The sequence below is a fragment of the Solanum lycopersicum genome, chromosome 12 (assembly GCF_036512215.1).
Source record: "Solanum lycopersicum chromosome 12, SLM_r2.1".
In the NCBI taxonomy this organism is placed as follows: Eukaryota; Viridiplantae; Streptophyta; class Magnoliopsida; order Solanales; family Solanaceae; genus Solanum; species Solanum lycopersicum.
Window position 1 is genome coordinate 42,071,933 of NC_090811.1, and position 24,455 is coordinate 42,096,387.

General features: G+C 36.5%; 1 protein-coding gene across 6 annotated transcripts in view; it reads left to right on the forward strand.

The window, feature by feature from the left end:
* The window catches only part of LOC101252157 (uncharacterized), a 46,311-nt gene that overhangs the window by 6,224 nt on the left and 15,632 nt on the right, over positions 1–24,455 (forward strand). For all 6 annotated transcript variants that reach the window (XR_011213101.1, XR_003244494.2, XR_011213100.1 and 3 more), the window contains exons 7-15: positions 12,614–12,702; positions 12,820–12,959; positions 13,068–13,230; positions 17,522–17,657; positions 17,754–17,850; positions 18,553–18,682; positions 20,472–20,531; positions 20,683–20,801; positions 20,953–21,077. Coding sequence is in view for 2 of the 6 variants with exons in the window: in XM_010315869.4 (XP_010314171.1) it covers positions 12,614–12,702; positions 12,820–12,959; positions 13,068–13,230; positions 17,522–17,657; positions 17,754–17,850; positions 18,553–18,682; positions 20,472–20,531; positions 20,683–20,801; positions 20,953–21,077 (1,059 nt within the window). In the remaining 4 variants the exon portion in view is untranslated. The remainder of the gene's footprint in view (positions 1–12,613; positions 12,703–12,819; positions 12,960–13,067; positions 13,231–17,521; positions 17,658–17,753; positions 17,851–18,552; positions 18,683–20,471; positions 20,532–20,682; positions 20,802–20,952; positions 21,078–24,455) is intronic.

Below are 24,455 nucleotides of genomic sequence, written 5' to 3' on the forward strand. Positions count from 1 at the left end.
AACCTATTCTGAAGAGTGACACTAACGACAAACTTTTCCTTGCTTATGAGCCTATTCTGAAGAGTAACACTAGACAATTGATATTTCCCTTTATCATATGTTTTATTTCAATTTTTTTGGTCATATATTTGTCATTCATGTTTATAATTATTAGTCTTGGACTAAACATATATATTTATATTTTTTTTCTACCTTAACGCCTTTTTTCATTAAAAACTACGCTTTATTTGCGCTTGAAGATCCGTCATGCCTTAGACAGTTGTTGCGCTCGAAGCTCCAACATGCCTTAAGAGTTTATTTGCGTTTTTCGCCTTTGATAAAACCACTTCAACACAACATATCACTTTACACTTATAAGTTATCAAAGAGAAAACTCTCTTGAAATCTTTGCTAATGTTCGATGCCTTTTCGATGTTGTGCTTTCATATACCTTTTTAGCTTCGATAGTAAGGTAAACTGATAGTCTACCAACGATTTACTCATGGAAAATTTAAAGAAATTAGACCGTAACTTACTTTATTATGTCTTCCATTTCTGTGTAGCATTTATTAGTAGTAAGGAGGTTATTCCACTACTTTCCATTTCAGTAGTAGTAGGAAGTATTTTCTTGTTATTTAGGCGGGGTTAATCCACCAATAATGTATTTAAAGTTATTTGATTTCAATAAAAAGATCAGGAGGAAATTATTGATGTTTTGGAGTTCTTTTACTCAAGATGTTATAGGTTTACTCTCAGCGTAGCACTATAGGTTGTAGGAAGAAGACATCTAATTTCATCTTGCAACGCTACATAACTAGAACCATATCAGGGGATCATAAAAACTTACTATTAGAGATGAGAGTTGTGGGAGATCTAATCTAGCAACAATTGACACAATTGTTGACTTTGTTCCAAGAAGAACCCACAACCATTTTAGCAAGAAAGGAAGCCATAAATGCTTGCTTGGATTCACTCATGGAGGGTTTAGAAAATTCAAAGTCATGTTGAAGCAACTGAAAATGAAGTCTCAATCGAGGTAGGAAAGGTAAAGCAGTGGCTGTAGGTTCCGAGTAGAAGCTAGTGAAAAATTCCATGATTCCTAAATATACAAAGTTGGATTTCCACATTTTTGTGGCCACGAGGACCCCTGGGAATGATCGATCCCGACACTTCTTTCGACACCAACAAACAACAAAAGAAGAATATGTTGGACTTGCTTCTTGCTTATTCTAGGGAAGATATGCCTCAATGCTCTTGGGATGAGTTCAAACATTAATGCAACCTTCGTTTGGATCACCAATTAGAAGTCAAAAGTTGAGAGAATTGGCTAAGTTACGCCAAAATGGATCTACAGTAGATCACCATAAAAGGTTTGCACAATTGGTTTTGTGGGTTGGTACCCTTTCACAAGCGTGAAAATTTGAACACTTCATTAGTGGCTTTGCTGATTACATTGTAATTGAGGTAGAGCTGCATAACCCTCTTGATTTGGCTATAACAATGAGTATTTTCCAGCGAACGCAAGGAACGACCCCTTTGTTCGCCATTGTTATATGCATGTTGATCAAATACAACGTATTTCTCACGTCAACAACCCACCGAAATTTGTGAAGAAATTGACCAGATTTGAGATGGATCAAACAAGCCATAAGGGACTCTATTTCAAAATTTGACGAACTATTCCCTCTAGTCCATCAAAGCAACAAATTATTTTGGATTGATTCCATTGGCGATGAAGAGGAATTTGCTAGAAATGCTTCTACTTTCCACACTTAGTGCTTAAGGAAAGCACAATTTGAAGAAGGGGAGTAATGTTCGCACACCTTTAGTTTACCAATGGTTCACACATGGAAAGTTTAAGGTAATCAGAAAGTAGATTACTTAACTTATTTATTAACTAGTTCTCGACACGTGCTTTGCACGTGAGTCTCACGAATATATATATATATATATATATATATTATTTCTATTAGACAAAAACATATTTTGCATAAACTATTCAAGTATTATCAAAGTCATCACGTATTAATAGAAGTTTTGTCAATTAAATAGCACTTGAAAGTGTATAAGAAAAACATAATAACATAAAAATATGATTTATACTTGAATAGCACTTAAAAAATTTTCATAGCAATGCAAAATCATACATAATTGCATAAAAATGTGAGTTGCATACTAATCCATTTTGATCAACCATACCTCAACTACAAAGTGAAAAAGAAAAACATAAAATATAATCTAACACACAAAAAAAATCTAATAATATATAAGTCATATCTTATACTGTTAAATTTAACAGTTGAACTATATTCTACGAGAACTTCTCTTTTAATTTCAAAATGAAACTATTTGTTCTTCTCCCAATCAGCTTCTTGATGACGTGTATTCATATCATAATCTAGGAAGAAGAAAAAAGTATAGTAGATGATAGAAAAGAAAAGAATGTGATGACCTAGGAAGCAATTAACTAATATTTATAGTGATATTTGATTGTCTTTTTACCTACCAAAATTTATTAATGATGCACATTGAATCATGATAGATAAATTTATTTAGTTTCGAAATTCAAAGAATCACAAAATTAGAAGAGTTACATACATTATTGTTTCATAAATAAAAATAAAAGTGAAGAGAATTTAGCCAGTCTCAAAGCAAATGAAAGCGGTTGATTTGATGCTCTCCGGAAAGACCAAAATAGCCGCGGATGCAGAGTTAGCACTACCCTGCTTCCATCCCCTATCTCACCTTCTTTTCCTATGTTGACATTGTCATTTGGTCACTAACGGTCTAATTAGTCATAGTTTCCTTCTTCGGAGGGTTGGTTTGCCTTCTCATCCAGCTTGAGATCGGCCAGATGGGCTTTTGCTTTGTTTACTCGGAGCTCTTTCGGTCTAGTCTGGTTTGCTTCTTACAAGCCGACCAGAAGAAGCAAGGCTTAGATTACCAGATCCTGGACACAATCTTCCTAGAGATGGAGAGCCACTTGACTGTAAGGAAAGGGGCACTTGTGCCACTTGCCTCGCCCTTTTTTTTGCACCTATCCTTCTTGCTTGCTTACCTATAGCTCTCTTGTCTTAGTGACTCTTCCTCTTTTCTAGGTTTTTTTTCTGAGTGTTAAAACAATAGATTTTTCATTTGCCAATGAATTGGGATCAGCCCCGATTCGATCAATAATGGGATTCTTGGCTAGAGAAAGGTTCTGTGACATGGACGCCCAGCCCAACTCGGTCGGTCGGTTGGCCCACCTAACATATGATGATATTCTCGATCGATATAATACTATAACAACTATTATGAAAACAATAACAACAACAATAAAAAAGTGCAATAACCAAACAACATAAAATCAATGGGTGGTAAAAAGCAAAAGAAAGATTGTACAAGAATAAGAGTACTACTACAACAGACATCACTAAGTCTAATCCTTTCGGAAAGCAAGAGAACACTCCACAACAACCTTTTTCCTTAATTTGCGATCTCCATGCTTAAGCATTTTGTATAATTGATGAAATTAATTTCTCTTTTCTTCTTAGCTAAGAAAGGCGAATTAGCTTATGTATTTGCCATTAATAATTTTACCTCATGCACATGATATTTAATTATAAGCCAAAAGTTTGCCTAGAATTCTGTTGAAAACTCAAAAGTTATGTTGGAGAATAGAGACATTCTTAAAATGCATTTTAAAACACCTTTTTATTTTTAGTATTTAAGATAATATTATATAATTATTATTTAATATGTAGTTGCTTAGATATATTACATCATTTTGAATTAAGATAGGGGTAAAATAGTATTTCAACTTTTACTTTTATGGCTTCCCACTTATAATAATATATGATTATGTTTTTCTATTTCTTTGTATCAGTTATTAGCAATAAGGACAACTTTGCCTATTTCTTTGTAGTAATTATTAACAGTAAGGAGGCTATTCCTTCCCCTCTCATTTCAGTATTAGTAGGAGGTTATTTCCTTGTTATTAGGTGCGTGGTTAATGATGCACCAATTTGTATTTAAAGTTATGAAAATTATTCCATTTTTGAGTACTACAACTCAAGAGATTATAAATTCTCTCATAACAAACCAACACCATAAGTCATAGGAAGAAAACATATAAGATATGACTTCATCTTGCATTATTGATAACTAGATACATATCAAGGAACTGTAACAAAGACTTTCTTCACCACCGTCAATAAGTCCTTTGAACTAAAAAAGGTCATCGAGTCTCACAGGTGTTGGTTTGTTATCATTTGAGCGAGGTTGTCTTTTCACTAGCTCAATCAATGTTGGCAATACGAACCTTCATTTTTATTAGAATCTTTAGATAGAAGATGAAGACCGGAGACCTACAATCACTTTTTAAGGGATGAGAGTTTAAAATGTGGAAGAAAAAGAGGGTTTGGAGTTTGCTTTTAGTGAGGAAGAAGTGCTATCTGCTATCAGATTTTACGCCCCTGACAAAGTACGTAGACCAGATGGATTAACAATGACTTTTTATTGAAAAAATTGGACACCATTAGACCTGAGATCCTTGGTGCTATTGATCATCTCCGTCATATCAGCTATATGGTGAAATTTTTCAATGATGCATTCCTTAAAAGAGGGATTCATAACATTAAGAGACGATAGAACTATCATCCTTTACTGGGAAGCTTCTATAAATTTATAGCCAAGGTGCTGATTGAAAGACTCAATAGGAAATTTGGAAATTGGTCTTACACCACCAAAATAATTTTATCAAGGGTAAGCAAATAACTGATGCTGCACTTGTAGCCAATGACGTGCTTGATTTGAAGCAGAAAAGTGAAGAATCAAGCCTCTTATTCAAGCTTGATATTGGAAAGGTCTTTGACAAGCTAAATTTGACATGCCTACTCTACCCTCTCGAATGCCCCTAATTCATCAAGAATCCTAGTTCATGAAGTTAAACCAAGAACGGACAACATTCCATATACCAATGATGATGCATCTCTATATTTACCTAAAACAATTGGCTCAACCTCATTTAAAAATGGGGGAGAAGCGCTACCTTTTTGGTTTTGAGTCCTAGGTTGAATCTTGTCAAGAGCTTGGATTTGGATGGCTCCCTAAAGATTTGGGATTTGTCCATGTGCTGGAACTTGCAATAATCAAAATCACATCAAGAACAATTACGTTGAGTGTATTAATGAGAGAGATCCTCTTCCTTCTCTTTTGAAGCCAAAATGACCCTTTTTTTGTTCCTCTCCAACAATGCCTATATTTATAGGCTGAATTCTCTTGCTACATTTCTTGCATATGAGACGGTCCATGAGCTCCTGAGCTTTTTACTTGCTGGGTGTTATAGTTTCTTGCCTACAAGCTAGGAACACTTGTTATGTTTCTTGCTTTGCAAATGAGGCTGCAAGCAAACTGGAGCTTTTATTACTTTTCAGTCTAATGTTCATAACTTTCTTTACAAGCTCAAATTGACGAACAATTTAAGTTGTTGAAAACTAGACTCAAAGGGCTACAATTTTTAGTCGAACACATTGTCCATATTTTTTATAGGTTTTGATTTATACCAATTTAAAGTCAGGTCATATGTTATCTTGGACATTCTTTCCTACTTACGTTTTCAACTTTAGTATTTAGCTTCCTTTGGCCATAACCACGCCAACTACTTCTAATAACTGCCATCGATATATTCACGTTTTGTTGTGTATGCCCAGTTCGCGAAAGCATTACCTTAAATATGTTAAAATTTAATTGGCCCTATGGCCTTCAATAGATGTTAAGTCACTTACATAAGTCATTATTATCCTAGTCCTGTGTTCCTACCACTCATACCCTTATCTGGGCCCCACACACCTTGGGTTTATTTTTATCATTCTTTTAGGGTACCACGACTTACATGGATAAGGTTCAGCAAGACCACAATCAACTACTCCATTCTTATCAACAAAGGGCTAGTGGGATTTTCCCCCTATGAGAGGGATCATACATGCAAGATCTTTTCTCTCATTCTCCGTGCATCCTTGCCATGGAGGGGTTAGCTAATGCGGAAAAAGCAAAACAGATGTAGGAAACAAATATTATTGAATTGTTGTTGTGTCTACAGTATTACATTAAGACCCTATTTATGGATCCTAGAATAATCCTTTACCAAGTAGGATACTATTTAATATTCTTATTACTATTCTAATAGGATTGTATACACTTATTCATATTTTAATATGATTGTATAAACCTATTCCTATGCCTATTCCAATAGGATTGTATAAACCTATTCATATTCTAATACTTCCTATCAAGCTAGTGCATACAATTCTTGTACCTAGCTTAATAGAAATGTAATTAACATGAGGACCAATGAAGGGCTTGGTGAGATATTTGAAAGTTGATCAATCGACTTCACCAAATTGATAGTCGTCTCAATGTGCTTAGTCTTATTAAATGCTGGATTTGATGCATAATGTCAGTAAACACAGAGATAAAACTCCAATGTTGAACTTCCCAAACCAAACCTGCAAAGACTGCTTCAGACCATAGAGTAACTCACATAATCGACATACAAGTTTACTAAACTCCCCCTTAAAAAAGTGCTCAAAACCAGTATAAACTTTATGGATATTGTTGGAATCAATAGATGAGTCGATATTAAACAAGTCATCGAAAAACTGGCTGGAACATGTTCATATGCCAGAGTAATAGATTTTATGGCTAAAAGTGGTCACAATTTAAGAAATAAAATTATATAATTAGGGTCTAAATGATATCACCACCCAACTAGAAAATATAAATTATATAAGATAGTTCGAATTGATTGAATGAGCCCATTGAAAAAGATAAAAAATATGGGTAGGGTCGGAATGATGACACGATCCTAATGTAAAAGAGAAATTATATAGGTAGGATTGGAATCATGGCACAACCCTCCACAAATCAGATTTGAGGAGTCACGAAAAAGACGAATGGAACTATGCAAATAAAATACGAGTCACCGAAAAGATACACGGTGATATGCAACTCAGATATGAGAAAGTAGTTTCGAAAAAAACCCATGGTACTACGCAAATTAAATATGAAAAGTAGTCCGGAGAGTTGTACGGTGCTACGCAAATAAGATATGCAAAAAAAAAAATGGTAGCTACCACAAAGAAGACATGATGCTACACAAATTAAATATGAAAGAGTAATCACTAGATTGATGACACGGTGCTACACAAATTAAATATGAAAAAGTAGTCACTGGATTGATGTACAAAAATTAAATATGAAAAAGTAGTCACGGGAATGATGGCACAGTGTTACACAAATTAAATATGAAAAAGTATTCACCGAAATAATGGCAGGGTGCTATACAAATTAAATATGAAAAAGAATTCATCGTAATAATGGCAGGGTGCTATACAAATTAAATATGAAAAAGTAGTCACGGAATGATGACACAGTGCTACACAAATTAGCTATAAGAAAGTAGTCAACGGAATGATGTCACAGTGCTTCAAAAATTAGATATAAGAAAATAGTCACTAGAAAGAAACACGGCGAGCCAACTTTTGCTAACATAATCATTGGTCGGACGGGCGACATATATGAGTAATAGCCGCCCGCTGGTAGCGGAAGCTCTTTGATTTTCTACCAAGAACGTAGAGGCTATGGTACCATGTGAGAAATATAGAAAAAAAATATTATTGGATTGTTTTGGTGTCTACATTATTACATTGAGACTCTATTTATAGACCCTAGAATAATCCTTTACCCTATTTAGTAATCCTATTCCTAGTCTAATAGGATTGTATAAACTTATTCCTATTTTGATAGGATTGTATAAATCTATTCCAATCCCAATAGGATTGTATAAACCTATTCATATTCTAACAAAAGCGATGGAATGCTATCGCTTCTTTAGAAAACGATAATTTTAGAAGAAAAAGGAAAGTTGGGGATCCTTTTCAAAAAAACAAATGAAATAATGAAGAAGAGTCCAGGCTGGGGACTCTTTCTGAAGAAGTCAATCAGTGATTTGGGTTCAAAATTGGCTTCTTTTCCTTTGAGAAGGAACTGGTTTCTTTTTCTTGCTGAAGCAGGATTTTCTCCAGGTTCTTTTCTTCTCTTCTTTCTTCTTCTTTCTTCTTGTGGTGCTTGGGTTTCTTCGGAGCTAGGGCTTTCAATAGGGGATGGCAAAAAAACTTTTTTTCCCTTATTTTTCGTTGCTGCTGGTAGTTTTATTTAAAGTTATTTATTTTCCTCTTTCCCTTTTCTGTATACGTCTGTTTTTCCTGTCGTTTTGAGCTGACATCTGGCAGCTGGAAGTTTCTCTTTTTAATAATTATTAATTGTTTGTAAGTTGATTAATGACTTCTATTTTTGAAATCCATTTTTAATATGAAAAATATGATGTTGATCCATTTATATATTGTTATGGATTTTACTTGTCCTAGGGAGGATTTTAGGCTATCTACCTTAGTTTTTAAATTGAAATATTTGTTTATATATACTCCCTATGTCCCAGTTTATGTGACAGTTTTCTTGATTAGTTTGTCCCAAAAAAATGACACCTTCCCGTATTTGGTAATATTTTGACTTTACACTTCCCATTTTACCTCAATGATACGATTTATAGTCACACAAATATCTAAGGCTTGTTTCAGACGACAAATTTCAACCATGTATCTTATTTTCTTAAACTTGGTGTGTAGTCAAACACGTTCACATAAATTGGATGGGTATTGCTTTTGTTGAATTCTTCTTTCTTTGGTTATTTTACTTACCTTTGCAAAGTTCATTTGGTTTTTCTTAAACATTGTGCTTCACTTCAATGAATCAAGTGCTTCGCGTCATGCTTTGCTGTTAAAAGTGAAGCAAGCCCCTTTCGTTTCTTTGCGCTCAACCTGGTGGAATTTAGCTGATATCATGTGTTTTACTATTGTACTATTGGTTTACTTATCTGGGACTCTCTCTAGGTCTCAAATACAAATAAACTGAAATATGGAGTGAGTTAGTTGATGAAAACTGGCCATATGGAAAAACCAAATATCTTTCACTTGGAGAAAGATTGACACTCATCAACAATGTATTGAATACCATTCACAGATACTTTCCATCTATTTCCCTCCTTCCTACGAAGGTGTACAAAGCAGCAGCAGCTAGAAATGTTGAAGAAATTTTCTATGGGAGGGCAACAGTCAAACCCACAAAATACATCTGTGAATAGGTCCAAAGTCACTCTCCCCAAGACTCGTGGTGGCTGGGCATCAAAGACCTTACTGTTTATAGCTAGTGTATGCTCATGAAATGGTAATGGAATTTCAATCAAGAACGAACTAGCCTATGGAAGGTGGTAATTCTGACCAGATATGGCAACAACAGTCATTTGTCCACCAAGGCAACCAACCAGGTTACCACATGTTACAGGACTGGAAAACTATCAACAGCTTATGGGAAGATTTCATAAGCAAATAGGAATTATCTCAGGTTTTAGATAGACAAATGTCAGGAGCTTACACACGGAAAAAGCCTTTCTGGATTTGTTTGGAATTGCCAGCCAACCAAATTCAACTATTTGCCCAACATAGAGATGGTAGTTCTGAATCTAAGACTAAGGAGGGACTTATATGATTGGGAAATTGAACACCTCCATGATTAAACATAGAGGACTGCAAATTGATGATCATGCTAGAGACAAATTGAGATGGAGCTACAACAGCAATGGATTGGAGACAGTCAAAGGCAACTTATGCATATATGAGCTCCAACAAGATTGTGAGAAATAGAGGAGAAAAATATTATTGAATTGTGTATCTACATTATTTCATAGTGACCCTATTTATAGGCACTTAATACATTCCTTTACCAAGTAGGAAATTACTATTTCTATTCCTATTCCTATCTTATTCCTATTCTAAGTAGGATTATATATACCTATTTCTATTCTAACACTCCCCCTCAAGCTGGTGCATACGAGTCATACGTACCTAGCTTGTTATAAATGTAATTAATACGAGGACCGGTGAGATATTCACTAGTTAATCACTCAACTTCACAAATTCAACGTGTTTAGTCTTTTCATGCAATACTGAATTTGATGCAAAATGTCAATAAAACACAAAGTGATAAATCCCTGAATTACAATGTTGAACTTCCCAAACCAAGCTTGAGAAGATTGTTTCACTTGTGTAATCAACATAGAAAGCTACTAAACTCACCCTGAGGAATAAAATTAGGTAGTTGCTCCATATAAACTTCTTCATAGTGCAGTGGACGTTAGAAAGTGCTCAAAATCTGGTATAAAATATATGGACGATCTTGAAATCAATAGATGGGTCAATGTTAAACAAGAAAGTCACTGAAAAACTAGTCAAAATATGCTCATGTATGAGTACTAGATTTGATGGCTGAAAGTTGTCATAATCTGAGAAATAAAATTATATGGGTAGGGTTGGAATGATGGCAGAACTTTATTGGAAAATAGAAATTATATAGGAAAAGTTAGATTGATGGCACTAAAAAAGTGAAATAATATGGGTAGGGGCAGAGTTATGGCATGACCCTATTGAAAAAGAAAGATTATATGGGTAAGATGAAAATGATGGCACAACCCTACTCAAATCAAATTTGAGGAGTCATCGGAAAGACCAATGGACCTACACAAATCAAATATGAGTAGTCACCAAAGAGACAGATGGTGCTATGCAACTCAGATATGAGAAAGTAGTTCGGATAAATCCATGGAACTATGCAAATTAAATATGAAAAATAGTTTTTGGAGAGATGCACAATGCTATGCAAATCAGATATGAAAAAATAGTAATTACTAAAAGGATGAGACAGTGTTACACAAATTAAATATGAAAAAGTAGTTACAAGAAAGATGACACGGTGTTACGCAAATGAGATATAAAAAATTATTCACCGAAAAGATGACATGTTGCTAAACAAATTAGATAAGAGAATGTAGTCACCAAGAAGATGGCACGGTGCTACATAAATTAAATATGAAAAAGTAGTCACCAATGACGGCACATTGCTACATAAATTAAATATGAAAAAGTAGTCACCGGAGATTGCACAATGTTAAACAAATATCGACGGATATAGGTTGACATAAAGCAACCCTAGAAAGTCTGTGGAAATTGACGCATGGTAACCTGTCTGACCGAGTCTTATTCCCCTGAATATGGGGTTCATGCATATATCATTAGCCCTACTTTTGTTGGCATAATCACTGGCTGGACGAGTGGCATATATGGCTAATAGCTACTCGTCGGCAGTGGAAGCTCTTTGATTTTCCACCAAGTTTGTAGAGGCTCTAATACGATTTAAAGATATGAAACCTAGCCTAATTCAACCATAAAAGCTAGCTCATACGGGAGGTTTGTCCAATTCCATATTAGGAGACCATTTTCCTTGTTAGAATAGAAAAATAGAAATAGGTATAGACTATCCTACTTAGAATAGGAATAAGAATAGTAATAGTAAGAAATAGTAACAAGAATAAGAATAGTATGTAATTTCCTACTTGGTAAATGACTGTATTGTAGTGTCTCTAAATATAGTCTCTCTATGTGACAATGTAGATACACAATTCAATAATATTGTTAATCTATATTTCTCACATGGTATCTGAGCCATATCCATTCCAATATGTTGTTCACCGATGTTGTTCCCCATTTATAAGTGTTCACGCTCCAGTTAAAGTCTGAGTGTGCGGGGAATTTGAAGAAGTCCCACATCGGTAGAAGAATGGGAAATTGGTCTCCTAATATGGACTTGGACAAATCTCCTTAGAGCTACCTTGTCAGGTTGAGTTAGGGCAGGTGCCATATCTTTACAAAGATGATTGGTATTTTGCCTTGGAAGCTAGTTTGGAAACAATCACCCTTCAAACATTTCGTGCTTCACTTGGACGGTCCTAAAAGGGACATGTCTCACCCAAGATAACCTTATCAAAAGTAGTTTTCAGCTAGTACCAAAATGCCTTGAAAGAATTAAACAGCTTTTCCGCCACTGTCCAGTTGCTGTAGACTTTTGACATATGTTCTTAGTTGCTTTTTGACCTAAAATGGTCTATGCCATTCTCTATCAGAGAAGCATATACAAGTTTGGAGTTCTAGGAATGTTGAAAATTCCGCGGATCATGGTACCTGCCTGCATTTTTTGGTGCATCTGGTCTAAAAGAAACATAAGACGTTTTGATGGAATATAAACTCAAATATGCTCTCTTAAGGCTAGTTTATCTAGTTAACTTATATAGCTTGGCTAACCTTTCACCTCTAAATAATTTACATGTTTTTGGAATTTGTCAGCTTCTTAGCTTTATAATTTTTTTTGTTTTTTCTTGAGCTGAGAGGTCCTCTCTTTTTAGAATTTGTCAGCTGCTTAGCTTTATAACTTTTTTTTTTGCATCTGTTAAGCTGACAGATTCTTCTCTTTTGTAATCTCTGCATCCTCTGAATGCTTTTAATGATATCTCACTTCATCAAAAAAAGTATTCAAGTTATGATGTTCTACTAATTGGTGCACCATCCATGCGACTGCACATTCTGAATGACTTGTTTCCCTGACCAAATTATCTACTCTATGAGGAGAGTTATTAAGTTATTAAATCTTCCATCTCTATGCCATTGCTATTGTTATAATTTTCACCCGCTGTGCATTGTTGGATTTACAGATTTGGTTTGCCAATCTGGACCTGGGTCCTGGCCTTCATATGTTTATGCTCAATCAGCACTCTATCCTATGGCAAATAGTGCAGCTCAGGTTCACAGAATATTGTCTACTACTGAAATCAGTTTCTTGATATCTTTGTATCAGCTCCTTGCAGCGATGCGTGGTTGATATGGTGTTGAAAGTTTCTCTTTTCCAATGTTCTTGTAGGATATCTTTGGTATAATACCTGGTGATACAGACTACAGAATGTTTGCACAAGATTTTGGCGATATTCCTGGCCTAGATATCATCTTCCTCCTTGGGGGTTATTTTTATCATACCGCATCTGATACTGTTGAAAGACTATTGTATGCATCACAATTGCTGTTTTGGTATAGTTCACCAAATTGAGTTTTTATGACCATTATGTCTACATGGATACTTGCTCTAATACATGAGAATTTTTTTTGACCTAGACCTGGAAGCATCCAAGCACGTGGAGACAATTTATTAAGAATAATCAAAGCCTTCACCAACTCATCTAACCTGCAAAATGCACATCAAAGGAAATTAAGATCTGCTGTCAATAGATCTGACAATGAACGTGCAATTTTCTTTGATTACTTGTCGTGTTTCTTGGTAAGCCAACACTTCTCAAGATGAAGATCTTCTTTATGCATGAAGTGAAATTAGATTGTAAATTAACTATAGAGTACCTATTGTTCTTGTGAGAATATTGGAGAAAATATTATTGAATTGCATATCTAAATTGTTACATGAAGACCCTATTTATAGACACTACATTGGAAACCTTTTCCAACTAGGATTCCTATTCTTATTCCTATTTTGAGAAGGAAATACTTATTTCTATTCCAACACTCCCCCTTAAACTGGTGCATACAAATCATATGTACCTAGCTTATTACAAATGTAATTAATACGAGGACTTGTGAGGGACTTGGTGAAAATATCTGCAAGCTGATCATTTGACTTCACGAATTTTGTAACAATATCTCCTGAGAGTATCTTTTCTCTGACAAAGTGATAGTCAATCTCAATGTGCTTAGTCCTTTCATGAAACACTGGATTTGATGCGATATGAAGAGCCGCTTGATTATCACACACAAGTTCCATCTGATCAATTTTGCCAAATTTTAGTTCTCCCAGCAACTCTTTGATCCAAACTAGCTCACAAGTTGTTGTCGCCATTGCTCGATACTCTGATTCAGCACTAGATCGAGCAACTACATTCTGGTTCTTACTCTTCCACGACACCAAATACCTCCTACTAAAACACAATATCCTGATGTCGAACATCTGTCAGAAGGTGATCCTGCCCAATTAGCGTCTGTATATCCAATAATATGCTCACGGCCTCGATCCTCAAAGAGTAGTCCTTTACCGGGAGCTAACTTTACATATCGCAGAATACGAAGAACTGCTTCCCAATGACTATCACAAGGGGAAGTCATAAATTGACTTACAACACTCACAAGAAAAGAAATGTCAGGCCTAGTCACTGTGAGATAATTCAACTTTCCAACAAGTCGTCTGTACCTTTCAAGATAACTAACTGGCTCCCTCTGTCCTAGAAGGAGTTTAACATTCGGATCCATAGGAGTGTCAATAGGTCTACATCCCATCACTCCTGTCTCCTCAAGAATTCTATGGCATACTTGCGTTGGGAAATACCAATACCTGATCTAGATTGAGCAACCTCAATACCGAGAAAATACTTCAATCTCCCTAGGTCTTTAGTCTGGAAGTGCTTAGAGAGATGTTGCTTCAAATCAGTGATACCATCTTGATCATTACTGGTGATAACAATATCAACGTAAACAGCCAAATAGATACATTGATTTTGTGCAGAATGCCGATAAAACACCGAGTGATGAAGCTTCACTATGAGTCATGTCAAACTACTCAATTACTGTGCTAAACTTCCCTAACAAGCTCGAGGAGACTGTTTCAGACCATACAGTGACCTACGCAATCGACATACAAAGCTACTAGACTCTCCCTGAGCCGCAACACAAGGTGGTTGCTCCATATAGACTTTTTCCTCAAGATTATCATGCAGAAAAACAATCGTAATGTCCAACTGATGAAGAGGCCAATGACGAACGGCAACCATAGATAGAAAAAGGCGGACAGATGATATTTTAGCCACATGAGTGAATATGTCACTATAATCTAGCCCAAATATCTGAGTATACCCTTTGGCAACACGGCGAGCCTTAAGTCGATCAACCTGACCGTCTGGGCCAATTTTGACTGCATAAACCCAACGACAACCAATCGTAGATTTACCTGCAAGAAGGGAGACAAGCTCTCAAGTACCACTTTTATGCAAAACAGACATCTCATCAACCATAGCCTGTTTCCATCCAGAATGAGAAAGTGCTTCACATGTAGTCTTAAGGATGGAATTATAGTACAAAGACGACACAAAGGCATAATGGGGTGATGATAGACGATGATAACTTAAGAAGGTACAATGTGGGTTAGTATTTCGAGTGGATCGTATACCTTTTTGAAGTGTAAGTGGTTGGCTAGGAGGAGACAAGTCCGCAGTAGGAGCAAGGTCTGGCGCATGAGATGTATCATTTGGGACTAGGGTTAAACGAGGACGACGATGATAAGTTAGTAGTGGTGGCACTGCAATTGGAGATGTAGAAGTAACCGTAGATTCCTCAAAGGTTGGCACAGTTAAAACTTGAGGTATGGGTAAGACCATAAATACTTTAGTATGGTCAGAAGATGTATAGTAAGGCTGAGACTCAAAAAATGTAACATCAGCGGACATAAGTTATCGATGAAGACCATGTGAATAAAAACGATACCCTTTTGAACTCTAGAGTAACCAAGAAAGACACATTTGAGGGCAGGAAGAGCTAATTTATCTTTTGTTGGGGCTAAATTATGAACAAAGCATGTGCTCCCAAAGACACGAGGGGGGATAGGATAGAGATGTGACTGAGGAAAAAGTATGGAATGTGGAACCTGATTCTAAATAGAAGAAGAGGCATTCTGTTAATTAAATAACAAGATGAGAGGACTGCATCGCCCTAAAAACCCAGCGGAACATGGGATTCAATGAGGAGAGTGCGAGCAGTCTCTATGAGATGCCTATTCTTTCTTTCAGCTACACCGTTTTGTTGAGGGGTGTATAGACAAGATGTTTGGTGAATAATTCCTTGGTGAGACATGAATTCCTGAAACTGGGATGATAAGTATTCTAAGGAATTATCACTACGGAAATTACGAATGGAAACACCAAACTGATTTTGTATTTCAGCAAAGGAACCTTTGAAAATAGAAAATAACTCAGAATGATATTTCATTAAGAAAACCCAAGTACATCGCGAATAGTAATCAATGAAACTAATAAAATAACAAAATCCTAAGGTGGAACTGACTCTACTAGGACCCCAAATATTAGAATGAACTAATGAAAAAATAGATTCTGAACGACCCTCGGTACTACGAGAATATGTAGCACGAGTATGTTTCCTAAGTTGGCACGACTCACAATCTAATGTGGATAAACTAGACAAATTAGGCACCATCTTTTGCAGTTTAAAAAGACTTGGGTGTCCCAACGTTTTGTGAATTAGATCTGGGGAATCTGTAACGGAGCATGCTGTTAAGGAATTAGAAGAGGCAAGATAGTATAGGCCTTGTGATTTATGTCCTGTTCCAATTGTCTGTCCCGTACTACGGTCCTCATGAGAAAGAAATCATCAAAAAAAGTTATGCTACAATGTAGGTCTTTCGTCAAACGACTAACCGATGCTAGATTAAAAGGAGAACCAGGAACATAAAGAACAAAGTCGAGGGTGACAGAAGATATGGGTTTGGCTTTTCCAACCCCTTTTGGTTTTGTTTGGATCCCATCGGCTAATGTAATAGCTAGAAGAGATTGTGAATAAACAATATCAGACAAAAGTGATTTATTACTAGTGATATGATCAGAAGCCCCCGAGTCTATGACCCATGATCCAAGAGGGCTAGACCGTGACACACAAGTAAAAGAATTACCCGCAACAGAAACATCAGGTTGTGCAACCGAAACTACTTGTGGAGACCTTTGTTTATTTGCACGATATTGAAGGAACACTCTATATTTCTTTAGAACAATAGGATCATAACTGGGTGGTGGACCATGTAAGATATAACATATGTCTCGAGTGTGTCCAAGTTTATAACAATGAGTACACTTGGATCGAGGTTTCCAAAACGTTGTTTACTTGTACTATTTCGAAGTTTTCCAAAACGTTCTCCCCTTCGTTGATTCTCATACACTGGTATGTGCGCTGGAATCTGCCTAAAACATCTGCTATAGTGGTCTGAAAATAGTGGAAGCTGCCGGAAAAATAAATCTGAATGTCAAATATTGGTCGGAATCAGGAAATTTTACATGGTCAGCCTCGGAATGAAGAGGCAACCAGATAGAAAAAAAATTGTTGAAAAAACTCTTTGGAAAAGGTCACACGCGCCGGCGCGTGGATCTGATAGTTTGCCGGTGAAATCCTTCCGGCAACGCGTGACAACGCGTGTAGCACTGATTTCCGGTGGGGATGTCTGGGCTTTGCTCACCGGGAAGTTCCGCAGCTAGTGGTGGTGTCGATTTTTTTGTAAACAGTGACGGAAAATATTAATTATCCGGACAACAACTAGGTTACCGGAAAAACTGCACATTGCATTTTTTTTTATTTTTTTTCTCACACAATTGCTCTGATACTATGTGAGAAATTTTAAAGAAAATGTTATTGAATTGTGTATCTAAATTGTTACATGAAGATCCTATTTATAGACACTACATTGGAAAGCTTATCCAACTAGGGTTCCTATTCTTATTCCTATTCTAATTCCTATTTTTAGAAGGAAATACTTATTTCTATTCTAATAGTTCTCCTTCTCATTGTAGGTATACTATTCACGAAAGCAAGCTATGTTTCTTCATTGTTTACCTGTTGTCATCTTTTTTCTTGTGCCACTTCTCCTACGCTTTCCAACTTGGGGACTGACCTATTGTTTTGCAGCCTTTTATGATTTTCTTAAAGGTAGGTAATTTACATACTTCAATTCTCTCTTTGGTTGGAAGAGTGCTCTTAAAAGACTTGTTTCTGTGTTCTGCTTGGTTCTTGGCTCTTATGCAGGAATGCTATGTCATGCTTTTGCAATTTTGCTAGCAATTGTTTTTCCTGTTGCCTTTGCTGTCATAAGACTGCTGTTTGCTGGTCAGTCAATGAACTGGTATGTGTTTGTTTATTCTTGAGATTGCATTCTCTGGGTTTATTGTGGAGAATTATTATTTTTTAATTATGTTTTTTTTTTATAAAGATAAAGTTATTTTTTAATTATGTTTAAGTGTCTGGTAAAACATTCTGCCATGGTTTCATGTCGCGGAACAGCCTCTTGCAAAAATGTCAGGTAAGGCTGCATGCAATAGATATAATATGATCCAGTTTTTCCTGGGCACCAGATATAGCAGCGGGAGTTTAGTGCACCGAGCTGTCCTTTTTATGTTTGACTGTCGGTCTTCCACTCTATGACGACGATATTGTGATACTTAGCAAAATTGGTATCCTGATAATATTGTATTAATGGAAATTTGGTGCTATCCTGAAAGAAGATTTTTGTGAAAGCTGTGACTATTAGTTCTCTTTGCCCTTTTCACTTCTCTAGATCTTCATATTGAATTGCGAATATCTTAGTTAAGAAATATATAAGTGGAGACTTGTTTGAGTGACATAATGATAAATGTCGCATAAGTGGAATGCCTCAAGTTGCTATTAATTGCTTGTGCTTAAAATTTTCAGATGTCAAATTACTAGTTTTTTTTCTAGGGACATAGGTGTGCCATATCCTCATCGAGGTGCTTGTACTTCAACACAAATAAGCAGAAGTTTTCACTTGACATTGAGAAAACTTTTGGTAAATTATTTTATTGAATAGGTTTTCCACGCCATATTTGGCATTCATGATGTTTATACCTAGTTCACTTGCTGGGATGTTGATTCCAAGAATGCTATGGAAAAGCTTCCCTCTGACTCAAGATGTTTCTATCCTGAAGTTGTCGAAAGAGGTACAACTTTAAATATTGTTGGAAATGATGTCTGCTTTTCATATGTCTGTTTTCTTGTTCCATCTCTTCCGTTCCTATATCTTATGATTATATACGATGTCAAAGATCTATCGTTTTCTTTATTAACCCATTACACTGCAGACCAACTTCTATATATTTTATTTGTTATTCCACTGCACTTTTTGAGAGCCATTAGAGAGTATTTAGATTTCAAATTAGTAGTACGAAGAAAGGAAGAAGAAAGAAAACTGATATCGTCTGCTTGTTTTAAGATTTCTTAGATACATTGTCCTATGAATTTTGATTGGGGTTTAAACGACTGGCTGTTTTTAATCATCAGCTTTTCAATCTACTTTGTGTCACAACCCAAAATTCGAGGACCTACAATCAGCACCAACAAACCCTCTTGTCGAGCCAACCAACTTTAGTCTCAACTCATTCATTTCGTGATTAATGAAGCAAACTGTATTGGATAAATCAATTCAATTAAAATGGTAAAATAAATAATGCAAGGCTCATTCGAATGTAACCTCGACTTAGAAATAGGACTAGGCCCATAATGAGTCAAGAGCATCTAGGATTTTTGGAGTACATAACAATGTGCGAATGGGAAATTAACTGATACAGAAGTCCGAGCTACCACAAAAATAGAGTGGTTGGCTCACCACTGATAACTGCAACGAGTGAACTCTACCACAAGGTTCACTAGAGCTCAGATTATTGTCTGCCATATCACCCATGTACATCTGGGATTGTTGCTGGAAACATTTTGGAATTGGCCAGTCCGGCTACCTGGCTAGCTATGTGACCCACATAGGTTAGCCCGGCAGCGTAGCAGCTCTGCTACCTTTTTGTAAAATGATCATAACTACTTATATAGAAGTCGGATTGATGAGAGGTTGGATGCATTGGAAACTCAACTCAAAGATATTTAACTTGATAGGTTATTGGCCTTGTAACTGTTCATATTCTAGGAGATATGATCGACTGAAGTTGACCCTCGTATGATCTCATACGAAAACTTAATCGATGGAGAAGCTTTCAACCTAACTTTGTGCTAAAAGTCCCTTGTGAAAATTCAAATACACTTCCCACACTTATGATTGGACCTTTACATCTAAGCGCAATCACATTGATTGAGTTCAGGTCTAATTTCATACGTGGAATGTTCCAAATCATAATCCAAAGGTTTGAGGTGTTACATATACATGTACTTTTGACACACTGAATTACAAGTTCTTCCATTCGACTTCTCACTGCAATGGTGGTTTTCTTCGCCGCAAAAACCGTCGCAGCCTTTTCATGTTCCAAAACACATCCTGACCCTGGAACTTAATTCAAATCATACAAAGAAGTCATAAAACATAATATGTACTTGTTAACATGCTTGAAACATAATTGGAATGCAAATACTTAACATGAGGAGTTGGGTTGTTACATTTTGTGGTGAGTATTAGGAATGGGAATGAGGAAGAGGGGAGAAATGGGCTGTCTAAGTTGGGTAACTCCTCTTGATCTAGTCAGTTTATGCTGGAAGAGATGACTTTTTTTGCCAGTTCCAATTGGGAGGGGGTGGGGAAATTTGAAGTGTCAAGTTCTGTTTTTATCTTTGAATTCTGTTCCATATAATTCTATAAACTATGCATCGAGTAACTAAGTTATGCTTGTCCCTGGATTATATATAGATTTTATCGCCAAATTGTATGTGGAGTGTAAAAAGTTTATTCTTTTAATGCGAAGATCATTCCAGCGTTTGTTCTTTTTTCTTTTTCTCTTTGACATTATACAGGAACTAGTTTCTGAAGCTAGATTTTGGGGAGCATTTGGGTTATATTCGATTTTAACAATGGTGCGTGATTTGTTTTCTACTAGTTAATCTGCATTTTGTGTTCTTCTTTTGCAGTGGATTGACTTCGTCACTTAGTTTGGCCAAACTTGGCAAAGTATGCATTTTCCTATTTGATAAAAAATAAGATGGCTAAATGGCTTCCTTCGAGCAGGTTTACCTTGTTGTGGGGCTGAGTGGAGGTTTCTTGACATTTGTTATGTCAGCATTCATGCTTCTTGCTTGGATTTCCTTTCGCCTTTCTATGAAGTCATTTATTGTTGGATCATTTAGGTATATCTATTTCAATGCTAACTACTTTTTGTTTGTATAACTCCAGAAGACTGTATGTTTTCGTGTTGATAGTTTATGCTTCTGACGTTAAAACCCGTTGCTCATTAGTTAATTTTAACGTACTCTACTGATCAAAAGTTGTTTTTGTCAGGTCAACTGCATGTTATGTGATCCCTCTCATTCCTTGTATAATGTACATGGTGTATTTTGGCGGATTTCTTGTTGCTTTTGTGATTGAAAAAATGGGCATGACAGGCTCACTCCCCCCACCTTTTGGTTAGTATTTCTGACCTGGTTTCTATTGTAGATATTGACTGAGTATACTTGTCAAACATTTGATCCCTCTCATTTCTTGCCTTAATGTATGTGGTGTATTTTCTTGTTGCTTTTGTGATTGAGAAAATGGGCATGACAAGCTCACTCCCCTTTCTTTTTGTTCGTGCTTCTGACCTTGTTTCTAGAGTAGATATTATTGAAGCATGCATGCTAAACATTTGATCCTCTCATTCCTTGTATAATATACATGGTGTATTTTGGCGGATTTCTTGTTGCTTTTGTGATTGAAAAAATGGGCATGACAGGCTCACTCCCCCACCTTTAGGTTAGTATTTCTGACCTGGTTTCTATCGTCGATATTGACTATACTTGTCAAACATTTGATCCCTCTCATTTCTTGCCTTGATGTATGTGGTGTATTTCTTGTTGTTTTTGTGATTGAGAAAATGGGCATGACTAGCTCACTCCCCTTTCTTTTTATTCCTTTGACCTTGTTCCTAGAGTAGATATTATTGAAGCATGCATGCCAAACATTTGATGATTAATTGATAAATCTGTATTCATTTCTAGAAGATTGCTATTGCCATTGAGGTTATATATAATGACTTCAGCATGCTAGCCTTATGTTCCACGTAGATACGTTGGCACACACGTTGATCTACATAATAGTGGCATTGATTAACAAATTTGCAACTAATTAGAAAATGAAGTGGAAGGTTGAGTTACCGAACCCGAGTCAAATCCTGCAGTCAAATTGGTATTTTAGATCAAGTTACAACAATTTCAGTAAAATTCTTTAATGTAAATAGTGCAGATTGTTTATTACTCCATGCTGAAATGCTTCATGCATGTGCTGAATCTCGATTAGACTAGCTTCTTTTCATATCCTGCTATCAAGCTTTAAAAGTTCATCTCTCTTAGTAGTGACCAAGTTAGAGCATGTGATTAAAATTCTTTTAATTTTCGAATATGCAGTCTTAGTGTCTTGGTCAATTTTGCCTTCTTGAAATTTGTTGATTGCCATATTCCAGAATTATTTCTCTCTGGTACCAGTAGATCTGGACAAATTTTGTTTTGAACAGAAAAAACCAACCGAACCAATCTTTGTCTTAAAGTAAATTGGCTTCGTTTTTTCGGTTTGTTCTGTCAGTTCCAGTCATAATTTTTAAAAACTCAGTAATTGAATATTTTAGTCAGTAAACCGGTAAACCGAATTTTCAGCACTGAAGCTGAAGCTGGTCGTCCTGGCGGTGGTCTGCATCTCTGACTTCATTAGAGAAACAAGTGGTTTGAAGAGTAGTGGCACAACACTCTTGCAGATTGAGATGAGTGAGGTGTTTGATTGCTTTATTGAGAGAAATGAACACTTCGGATGGTATGCAATGTGGAGGGTTGCAGGTCCATCAACTCCAGCATGTTCACCGCGTCAACCAGATACTCTGTAAATTCGGCACATTTGAAGAAGTAAGAATTCGATGGGTGGGCATTCCTATGCATGTGTGGTCCCAGAAAGTCTTCCAAGAAATTGGAGAAGTTTGTGGAGGAAGAAACAGAGCTAAAAAACCACATGAAGTGGGTGAGAATACTGGTGGCCAATGATAGTAGAGAGGTATCATAGGACGGAGCGGAATCACCTTTCACTTTATGGGTGGAGTGTAAACTTAGATTCAAAATATCGCCAGAACTAGGTTGTGACACTGTCGGAGAAGTCGCAAGGATGAAAAAGCATTACCCAGGGGATAATTAGAGGTTGAATCTGCAGTTAATTACTGAAATCCCTTCAATTTAGGAGTTCTAGTCAGAGAACACGTGGGTGACAAGCCTATGACAACTGGAGGTGAAAATCTAAATGAAACATGTGACTTGCACATGACTCACTTAAATGTGAGACAGGATTTGGGCTTCTCGGCCAAGCCGAAGAGAATTGAACCCCAAAAATCAACTAAAAGACCAGATATAGCTGAACAAGTGATTTTCTACGAAATTCAAGTAAATAGCAGTCCAGGAACACCTATGTGGCAACAACAATGATGGCAAGCAGTGTTGTCAAAGACACGATTAGGTCCTCAAGCGATGCTCAAAACGTGTTGAGCGCTTCGCCTCGCTTTATGTGTGCTTCAATGTCATCGTCAAGGTTCTAAGACAAGTATTTCCTTAGCTTTGTTGCGCTTTTCGCCTTTGATATTACTGATGGCAACAGAGGACCCAAACGAGGGAAATCTTTTTGCGGTAAGAGAGGAAGATGATCTCTCAGAAGTAGAATTGGCGATAAAAGCAACAGTGAAAGAGAAGAAAGTAGACTTGTGTTTTAATAAGGAACTTGTTAATTGGTAGGTTGAAGCAAAGGCAGTTGTGATCCGACAACAACAAGCAAGCCAAGTGAAAGAGCAAGAAACCTCCACTTGGGTAAAACTAAATTTGATTAAGTTGGGTAAAATTTTTGGGGTACTATCTAGTTAAATGGAAACAATGCAGTTGCCTAAGCTCTCATGTGGTCTTGAAGTTAGGAATCTTTGAATCCATAATGAATGCATCTTGAATAAATGGTTGTGAGATATGTGGAAGAAGAACATGCATTTTGTAGCAAAGTAAAACATCACAAGTATGGCAGGAACTCCCAATGGTGTGCCAATGAAGTTTCTATGCCATATGGAGTTTCAACATGGAAAACAATAAGATGCTTCTGGACAAAACTAACAGGATACATCAAACTCAGAATAGGAAATGAAGCTAAAATCCTGTTCTAGAAAGATGTTTGGGTAAGACATGAGGCATTAATGCAATCTTTCCCCTACTTATTTTCTTTTTGTAGCAATCCAGATATCACGCTAGCTGAGAGTTGGGCAAATGGTTGGGATATATCTTTCAGGATACGTTTGAATGATTGGGGAAATAGATAGGGTGGCACAATTGTTACATGCAATCAACAAGTTCAATGGTTTTGCTGCAAGGACAGACGGTCTCGCGGGTTCACTCTGAGGAAGGAAGGTTCACAATTAACAAGCTCTATAAGAAGGAACTAGGAACTCAATAAAGCCTCAGGTTGGCTAGATTGAAATATGTATGGACAAGCCAAGCACCAACCAAGATCAAATGTTTTCTATGGTTGGTAGCTAAGAGTGCTTGTTTGACTCAGCAGGTACTGTTGCGGAAAGGTGCACAATTAGTACTTAGATGTTTCCTATGCAAATGAGACAAATGAGACCAAAAACCATCTTTTTCTAGACTGTAGAGTCACAGATTAACTATGGTCTCTGTTTTTGAGGCTCACTGGTAACAGTTGGACGATGCTAGATCATACTGCTGATTGTTGGGTTATTGGATCAGGAGAGAAGGAAGTAAAACCCAGAATAAGTGGTGGAGAATTATGCCAGCTTG